Source organism: Bos indicus x Bos taurus, chromosome 13, assembly GCF_003369695.1.
Source record: "Bos indicus x Bos taurus breed Angus x Brahman F1 hybrid chromosome 13, Bos_hybrid_MaternalHap_v2.0, whole genome shotgun sequence".
NCBI lineage: Eukaryota > Metazoa > Chordata > Mammalia > Artiodactyla > Bovidae > Bos > Bos indicus x Bos taurus.
Genome location: NC_040088.1, coordinates 29764854 through 29774460, shown reverse-complemented (window position 1 = coordinate 29774460; position 9607 = coordinate 29764854). Strand labels below are relative to the sequence as shown.

General features: G+C 43.7%; 1 protein-coding gene across 3 annotated transcripts in view; it reads right to left on the bottom strand.

Moving 5' to 3' along the window:
- Positions 1-1137: 1137 nt before the first annotated feature.
- PCMTD2 (protein-L-isoaspartate (D-aspartate) O-methyltransferase domain containing 2) overlaps positions 1138-9607 on the bottom strand; it is a 30397-nt gene continuing 21927 nt past the window's right edge. For all 3 annotated transcript variants that reach the window (XM_027559253.1, XM_027559254.1, XM_027559255.1), the window contains exons 5-6: positions 5999-6122; positions 1138-3890 (exon numbers count right to left, since the gene is read on the bottom strand). In XM_027559253.1, the coding sequence (XP_027415054.1) occupies positions 3511-3890; positions 5999-6122 (504 nt within the window). In that variant the 3' untranslated portion in view covers positions 1138-3510. The remainder of the gene's footprint in view (positions 3891-5998; positions 6123-9607) is intronic.

The window sequence follows — 9607 nt, the reverse complement described above, 5'->3', positions numbered from 1 at the left end:
AACAAAGTTCCAAAAGGAAAGCTGAGGTTCTGGGCTTTGGCTTGAGACAGATACTGGCTTGGGGAAAATAGCATGTTCCATTCACTGACAGCCTACGGCACAGCCGAGGGACATGAAGGCCAAGGAAGGTTGACTTGAGTCAGGAGCTGCAACCACCTGTCCAATGCCCTTGCAGTCCTCCCACAACAGCAAGAAGCCCTTCACTTGCAAAAGCCACAGACCTCACTCATGTCCCTGGTGGTGGGGGCACAGGAGGCACACCTGCCCCCGGCTGCATTCCTCACCCAGGCCCCAAGAACAATATTGCTCATTTATCCAGTCTCCTCCCTACTTTACAAAGAGCAGAGACTACATGCTACAGTGGTAAGGAAATTCTTGCTCAGTGACGCCGTGGGAGGCTCAAGGGTTACTCCATTTCATGGAATCCAGGATTGGCAGCTCTCAGAGCCCACATGGGTGCGTGTGGCTCCCTAAGACCAGCAAACTGCAGTGTGAACCTCCCCTGGAGAGGCCCAGTTGCTCCCATAACTTTGAGTCTTTAATGAGTGTCAAAAGTCTGTAACAACTGGGAGGCCAAAGGATTGCAGGGCCACAGAGCGCTGGATGGTTGGTGTGAAGGGGGATACACAAATGCTTAGAGTATTAATGTCTCTCTTGGCAAGCCACAAGGCTGTGAGGGAAAGTCTCTCAACCACGAAGATGCTGGTAACTGAAACATACTGGACCACAACTCTCGGACCCGACCTTAAATCTGGACCATGGCCCTGGCCTGACCCCCAGCCAACCCTACACCTAAACCCCACCCTCACCCCTATGGCCCTATAAGATATGCTGCCATTGTCCGATTATCTTTTATTTAATATTTTCACGATATGGGAAAATCGTACCAAAAAACTAACCAGACACTCTACAGACACCTATGTTCACATAGTCTGACTTTGTCTATTCAGACTTCCTGTGTTTAATTACAAATCAGGCCCCCCAAGAGTGCTAAAATGGTACAGAATTCAGCAATAATACAGTGAAAGAAAACACATGATCCTAACTTTTTAAAGCTTACTTTAAAAGATTTTTTGAAAAAAAAAGTAGCCAAGAATTTTAATTCCACACAGGAAACAAAAGCAATTCCAAGAAGGCTAAAGTGTCTTAATGACCTTTATTGGAATCTTTTGAATATCAGCTCATTAAAGTCTTCGTTTCCTATTTCTTGCATTAATCCCCTGAAAGCTCCAGACTGGCAAAAATATTAAGTACACAGCTGATTTCTATACAACATACTTAATATATATAAATTTATTATTTGTTTTGCACATGTCTATGGCTTTACTACTTTCAAGACAAAAGTCACATATAAAAATACAGACTACTCAAAACATAAAAGTCAGCCAATGTCTATGGTTTACAATGCAAAGCTTGCAGACAACACAGACTATATATAATTCATCTGTTTGTGAAAACAGAAAGCACTCATACTGAACTCTAGAGAAAGGTGCTGATACATGGGGAAGCTCACTGATGACTCTCTTTTATGTTTATAATATAGATCAACACCAAATTATTTCACATATACTCAGTATCTATCTATCTATATATATTTTTTAACCAAATTCTGGTGTAAAAGTCACAAACCAACATGTAGATACAAAATGTTAGGAAGGGTTTAACATATATAGGGGAAAATAATGTCTTATGCATTGTAAAGAGTTTTTACAATCCAGCATGAAGGCAAATGTGGTTGAAAAAATAGGGAAATCCATACACAATGATAGAAAAAAATTCAGTCAAGCCACCTAACAACACCAGATTTCAGATATCACTTATTTAACATTATGTCCAAAAATGTCCATGTGCTGCAGAGGTCTCTACAAATCAATTAGAATAATGTCAACAAGATCTGCAAACAGAAGCCTTAGCAAGTAAACATGACTCATGCTTCTATCTCTGAAAGAATGAGGCTTGACTTCCAGTGAAAGGCAGGTAAGCACAGCAATGAAAAAGCCTTCTTTATAATAGCTTAACTACCAATTTAGGGCACTGTACACATTTCCCCAGCTATGCGTGCACAAAATATTCTATGATAAAATGATTCAATTTTTTTTTTTAAAAAAGCATAAATTAAAAAAAAAATAGAACTCAGTGAAGCTAGTGAAACCACAAAGGCATTGAACTCCAACAACATTTCAGAAGCTAAGGGATAAAATTAATCGTAAAATCTGGATGATCAATCTTCCATCAGCACTATGATTTTGGATTTACTATTAAGATTTTATACTAGTCTTTGGATAAAATTGCCAAGTCTGACAAGAACCAATGTTTTGGAAGAAGCAGTGTCACCTGTAAACATCCTGCCACCTGACTAACAGGATGGCCTCTGCTTCAAGACCCGGGACGTGATAAGACAGGAAGCTCTCGACATACAAGCCTGGAGAAGACGGACTGCACGTATCACTGCTGAGTGAAGCCACTCTACTTCGACAGAGCTACTGATCACTTATGTTTGTTCTTAAAAAAAAATTACAAAACTAACCAATCTTTTTCTCCAGAATTATAAAAGATAAAATCTATGAGTCAGTACTATAATGTGATTACAGAAAAATAGCCAACAGAAGAAAAATCCACGGCTGTCCACATCATTCCCAATCTACTTTCTGTAGCCAGTACCTTCCATGTGCTCTGAGGACAGAGCCTCAGAAACTGTCACCTCAAAGCTGAATCAATGACCATCTCTGTCACTGTGGCACAAGCAATGCAGCTTCTTTCTTAACATGACACTGATTTCCTTCTTCAGGACTTTCTTTGATGGTATTACGCAACACCGGTTCTTTTAAAGGTAACAAAGGTATCACAAAAAACTCCTTGGAAATCTTCTGCAATTCCACAAAGAAACCTGGCAATTTCATACTTTCATTCCTCCCCCCATCACAATTTTTCTTTTTCTAAACTACAAGTGACAACTCACATAAGATTTCATTAATTTACTTAAAATAAGGGAAGGCTTTTCCGTGTCTCCCCACTCGAGATAACTGAAAGATTTAATGAAACTTTCACTCCATTTCACTTATTTAGTGAAACTCAGTGCCAATAATTAAAAGGTTGATACTATAAAATTCAAACTTGGGCACAGGCGTGTCCCACTCAGAAAAGATTTTATACAGTTAAAAACTTGTGCTTTCTGTCTCACATTTTATAAGCAACACAGGTTAATTTCAACTTCAGTTTTCCTTTTTGATGCAGTGTCTCCCGTGTAAGGAACAGTGTCCCAGCAGCCTCCACACACAGACCTCAGTGATCCCTGAGAGCGGGAAGTCAGTGCCTCCTCCAGGGGACTCTCGCCCTCCTGAGAAAACATTCTTAACTTGTGCACTGTGTTCACGGAAGTCAGACTGAGGGACGAGCGCTCTAGAGGACAGTCAAGGACAGACGAGCTGCAGAGAGGAGCCCCTCGGTCCCCAGTGCGCCTGCTCCGGTGGCCCTCCAGGCAGACTGGGTCTCCTCCCCTGAACCACAGACCTACTTTTCTCTGTAATAAAGCAGGTAGTACTTCAGGGGGTCTGGCAGAGGGAGGCTCAGGACCTTCTCACGCAGGAAGTTCACCGGGGCCTCAGGCTTGGCGTCCGGTGGGGTGGTCGCCTCTTCTTCCCGCCGCTCCTCCTCCAGGTCTCCAGAGCTGTTGTCATCAGAGGGGTTGGAGATCCGACTGGCAAAGACCTCTTTGTCCAAAAAGACAATCGTTTCCAATCGGCGGCGGCGAACTCTCCTTCGTTTAAACCTGGGAGTGTTCTTCAGTCCATTTCCATTTTTGTTCACTGCTTCCTGGTGAATGACCTTCTTAATGGTGCCCCGGATGGCGATGCGTGCCAGGTCCTGGAGGCTGCGAACCGCCAGCGGTGCTGCGTGCAAAGAACAAGACTCAGCCTCACCTTCGTGATCACAAGGTCTAGACAGCTGAGAAAATTATAACCTCATCTTCATTCACTGGCATATTTACAAACACATGACAAGACCAGGAGACGGCTGGAGACAAATGTTATCTGTGCTTTAATTTGCATTCATATGGTATTTTTCACAACATATTTTCAAATAAACTGGCCCTTAAATCAGATAAGAAAAGGAAGCAGCACTGCTCAGATAATCAATCAGTGGAAGAATCAGAACCAGGGTTATAGGGTTTGGTCCTTTGGCATCTGGCTTCATTTCTCTATTTGCTGTGTTCACTGATGCATTCTCTCATCTAGCAGAAATACAGAGACCACGGGCTCCAGCATTCTTTTATCTATTTTAGTATTTTCACAGTATTTCAGAAATTTAAGTATTTGTTCCTTTTTTATTAAAGTAGAGAACAAGCAGTTCCAAAACATTTTTAGGAACAAAATTCCCAAAGCACATCAAGGAAAAATAAAATCTGGTAATTAAATTACATGGCAATATAAGGGTTTTTCTGAGGGGAGAAGAATTACTAGCGATTATGTTTTAAATACATTAAACTGAAAATGAGCTTCACTTTCTACCCCCCGAACCTAACTTCTCCAAAAAATAATAACCCACACTATAGAGAGGGCTCCAGTTGCCTGCAGTGTCTCTTACCCAAACCACAGAGGCCCTCACAGAACTGGCTCTGCACTCGCGGCCCCACAGGGACCCCAGGCTCCTTTGTCAGCACACGGGAGGGGCCCTGGCACTCACCTGCTCCTAGACACCCCACCACAGCTCCTGTTCCAATGCCACTCGGCGTTCCTCCTGCTGTGACCCCCAAGGATGCCTTTTCAGACCTCCCGACGGCCAGCTCTGGCCTCCAGCTCACCCCAACATGCCACTGGTGGAAGCCACCTCTTCCCCCTGGCCCCAGCCTCTCCTGCTGCCTCTTCCTCTTCCACCCAGCCTGGCATGTTCCCTAAAGAGGTTCCCCTCTGCTTATGCCTATTGATGACTGGTTTGACATCCATCCCATGGCCTCAGGTAACACAGAGCAGCCAGAGGCTCCCTGGGTTCCAATCCAAGCCTGACTGGGGTCAGAGCCTCCCACACACCCACCTTCACAACATGCCAGCCAGCTCTGACTCCCATATCCTTCCTCAGAAAGGCCCTGCATGCCTCCTGAGTCCCTGACACTCTGAAGCCCAGCATCTTAGCTTTGGTCTTTATCTCCTGCCTGGAAAATCCCAAGGGTCTCCTGACTGGCTCCTGCCCACAATCTGATCCATCCAAAAGCTGACCCTCATCAACGTGACTCTACTAGTCTAGGAACCTCTGGCCTAGGAGATACAGTTACAAATAACTGGAAGGTTCACTTCAGGAACCCTAAATAGCATCATAGTTGTTCACTGGGCCACATTTGCTTTGAAGCCCTGGCCTTAAACGCTGCATCTCTGGTGCCCTCCACCCCATCATGATCCTGTCCAAGCGTGACCAAGACACTGGTCTCAGGTCCGGACTGAGCCCTCACCTTCCAAAACTCTGCAGAGGCTCTGGACAGCAGTGCCCTCCCCACTGCAGGTCACATCTGCCTACTTGTTCTGAAGGCATTTTCAGGGAAGCAAGCACTCAATAAAGTCATCTTCCCCTGACCACCAGGGAGTCCAGAGGTGCCACATCTTTTATTTAAAATACGGGACAGGCTCCACAACCTACATGATGAACTCAGGTCTAAGCACCTGCCCAGCCAGTGCCTCCCACAACCTGACTGCACACATCAGGTCCTCCAGCTGAGTCACCTGCCTCAGCTCATGCTTCTCTTCTATTTCTTCTCTTTCTAGAGAGCGTCTTCTCACCCTTGAATATTAAGCACAAATGACCTAAAATAACTCAAAATAAGCTAAAAACCGATTATAATTTTTCAATGATTTCAAGTGATTTTTAAAAAACCACTTGTAAAACTTTAAGGCTTCAGTGAGTGGAAAAATGGTCTTTAATATTAAAAGGTTCCTGATGAATTTTGTTTCTCTCAAATTCTGGAAAGAGTAAAAAGATTTAAAAGGTAAGGAAGAATCTCTGCACTCACGTAACTGGACGAGCCTCGACTTCCCGGACTCGGACTGGCAGGGCTGGATCAGCGGAGCAAAGGAGACAGCCAGAATCTTCTTGGTTTCCCAAGCAGAAGGGCCAGTGCGCGTTATCTTAGTCAGCTGTCCCAGAGGTTAAAATGAGAATATTCAAAAGATTTGACTACTGGTAGTTTATATCTGGACTTCCCTGGTGGCTCAGACGGTAAAGCGTCTGTCTACAATGCAGGAGACCCGGGTTCGAGCCCTGGGTTGGGAAGACACCTTGGAGAAGGAAATGGCAACCCACTCCAGTACTATTGCCTGGAAAATCCCATGGACAGAGGAGCCTGGTAGGCTACAGGCTACGGGGTCGCAAAGAGTCGGACACGAATGAGCGACTTCACTTCACTTCACTTTCACTTTATATTTAAATATAATCACTCCTATATACAATCTAAAAATCACAGACACTAAAGATGAAAACACCCGACAACACAGGCCTCTGATGTGACATGACCAGAACGACACCTAACTCAGCGATATTCTTGCAAAAGTGCTCCAGTTCCTAGTACAGAAGTTAAGGAAACAATGAGAGAAGGAATGTGGGGAATCTGATAAGACAAGCTTCTTATAGACTCTCCAAAGAAGTCACTGTTGTAGGGAAAATATGGGGAGACCAGGGCGATCCTAAAGTAAAAGTCATTCAAGACACAACCACCTGCAACCTTCAACTAGACTGAGTCCTGGCTGCTGTTCGTGGGCATGGCGGTATAAGAAGAGACCATCTTGCGCCCACCGAACAGCAGCTACCATCACAAATCAGCGCTGCTTCCTCACAGGTGAGTGGGCCACCCTGGATGTGGGTGCCTGGCCTCACTCTCGGAGGTGCACATCGATGTGTCTAAAGTGCTTCCAGGGATGCAGCCCCCATGGGACACAGGGCTGTCTGGCTGACATGCTGCAGTGTAGGTCAGCCAGATGGTTCCTGTGAACCACAGTACAAGGAGCACCACGAGAACGCGACTGGACAACACGGCCACGCATGTGCTCCATGACTGTGCCAGGTTCTGAAGGGCCTGAACAGCTCACAGTAGGATTTCTGGTCAGCTTTGACAAGCCACGATGATTGCGCTCTCATCTAAAAATATCTAAGCTAGCAAATCCTCTAAACACTAAGACTCTGTGTCCTGGATCTCAGAACTAAAAGAACTAAGTACCCACATACCAGACAAACATCAACAACTTACCACATTCCTTTATACCAGCAAAATCTTTTTGCAAAAAATTTTTAAAAGGAGAACGTCTAGTTATAATGGACGTGAAATATTTGAATATAATCAGTAAACTATGTGTAAACCTGTAAACAAAACTATAAATCCCTATTTCACGTTTAAGTATTCAGCTGCATGAATACTGAAAAGATGCCTTCAATCCCTCATTCATCTAGATGTTAACACAATGTATTTCTGCAAGACAACACAGACTTCTAAACTCATCCGTATAAGTAAATACGTATTTAAAACAATACTCTGAGAAAGAAAAGCAAACACAGGGACGTCTGGCCCTATCCTGCAAACTACTAAAACAGCAATAAGAACCGGCTCCTGGCGACCTGCCTCTGAAATGGCCAAGGTTAAACAGCCTCTGGTCAGGCGCTCCTGCAGGAGGTCACAAATTCAGACAAAACCAAGGTAATGTCTGTGCAGGCTCTTCACAGCAGCACTGTTTCTAACAGTGAAAGGCTAGAAAGAATTCAAATGCCTATCCGAAACAGCCACAGCCTTATACACCCCTATTCGAAACAGCCACAGCCTTATACACCCCTATCTGAAGCAGCCACAGCCTTATACACCCCTATCCGAAGCAGCCACAGCCTTATACACCCCTATCCGAAGCAGCCACAGCCTTACACACCCCTATTCTAAACAGCCACAGCCTTATACACCCCCATCCAAAATACCAACAGCCTTACACACCCCTATCCAAAACAGCCACAGCCTTATACACCCCTATCCGAAATAGCAACAGCCTTACACACCCCTATCCAAAACAGCCAAAGCCTTATACACCCCATCTGAAACAGCCACAGCCTTATACATCTCTATCTGAAACAGCCACATTCTTATACACCAACAAAAATTTTAATAAACAAAACAGAGATTAAAAAGACTTTCTAGCTATAAGGAACATCACATTTTTAAAAAATAAATGATGTATAAAACTTAAAATTATCAGCTCTCATATGTATGAACGGGTGGGTGGAGTGTAAAAGTGTGTACCCTCACTGAAAATTTTTTTAGCTTCTACTTTTTTAAGGAAAGATAAACCAAAACAAACAAAAAACAAGTCACCTACAGGTGAAGGGAGCAGAGAAGAGGGGACATACACAGAATAAAATTCTGAGTATTGCTTGCTTAGACTTTGGAATCTTATATAACTATTTTACAAAGTTGTGATCCCCAAAATGGCAACCTCTCAAAACTGAAAGAAAAGAAAACAAACGAGCAGTTCTTTGGGGCTGGCGCCATAACTTCACACAGAGGTGTAATTCCCAGTAACTTAAAACACAGTAATTTAACGTCTCTAGTGGAATATAAGGACAATACAGTGGGGTCCCCAAGCCACTCCCTGACAAAACAAGAAAAATCCTGCTCTAGTTTCAGAAATCAAGATTGCTGCTGATGACACCATACATTACAGATAAACAGTAAGCCGGGTGGTTGGGGATCAGGACTTTTGGTTTGAGAAAAAAGTGCTACTGATATAACACTAAAATGTGAGGAAAAAAAACCCTGGTCCTGATCTTGATTTGGAAGTATTGATATGAATTCATGGTGTCTTTTCTCTCCAAAACATCAAAGCAAAAAAAAAAAAAAAAAAGTGTGTGTGCTGGGGCGGTGGGTGGCGGGTGACTCCCAAGCATTAGTGGTCCATCGGAAAAACGAACACGGATCCACGATCGCCTTCAAGATCCCAACTGTGGTGTCTAAACACCAATTCCCACCAAACTGAAAACGAACAGGGATTATTCATTTTCAGAAAGAGTTAATTCCAAGTTTGTGGTTAAAAAAAAAAAAAGTACACAAAGTCTGGAACGTCTTCTTACCAGAAATTAACAAAACCATCAAAGATTCTTGAGGCTGCAGAGCCCAAGAGCCAATGTGGAGAGGCAGCCATGGCCAAAGCGAGACAGTCTGAACTCTGATAAGGGTCACAATTTTGCATGAATTCATTTTGCTAAAAAAATCAAGCAAAACCTCACTGGTCACTATCTTTGGCAGATGCCAGAAAACCAATTATTGAGAAAAACTGACAAAGGTTAATAAGAATCAGATTTATCCTGCACTTCCTTTTATAAAGTATACCTCAGGGTAAACAAACAACTAACGAGGGTGTTTCTCTCCCCCTGTATATTCTGGCTACTAAATGAAGAGAAATGACAGAACGAGGAGGTATCATTCTATGGCCCTTAACAAAACAACGGATCAGGGCCAGTCACACTGCTGGCATCAGAAAGAAAGAACAGCCAAGATCTTAAACAAGGAAGGACTCTGTAACCGCTGGCAAGTATTCAGGTGTCCTTTCTCTTCCAAAATAAATCAAATCAGAACCTAGGCGACTGGACC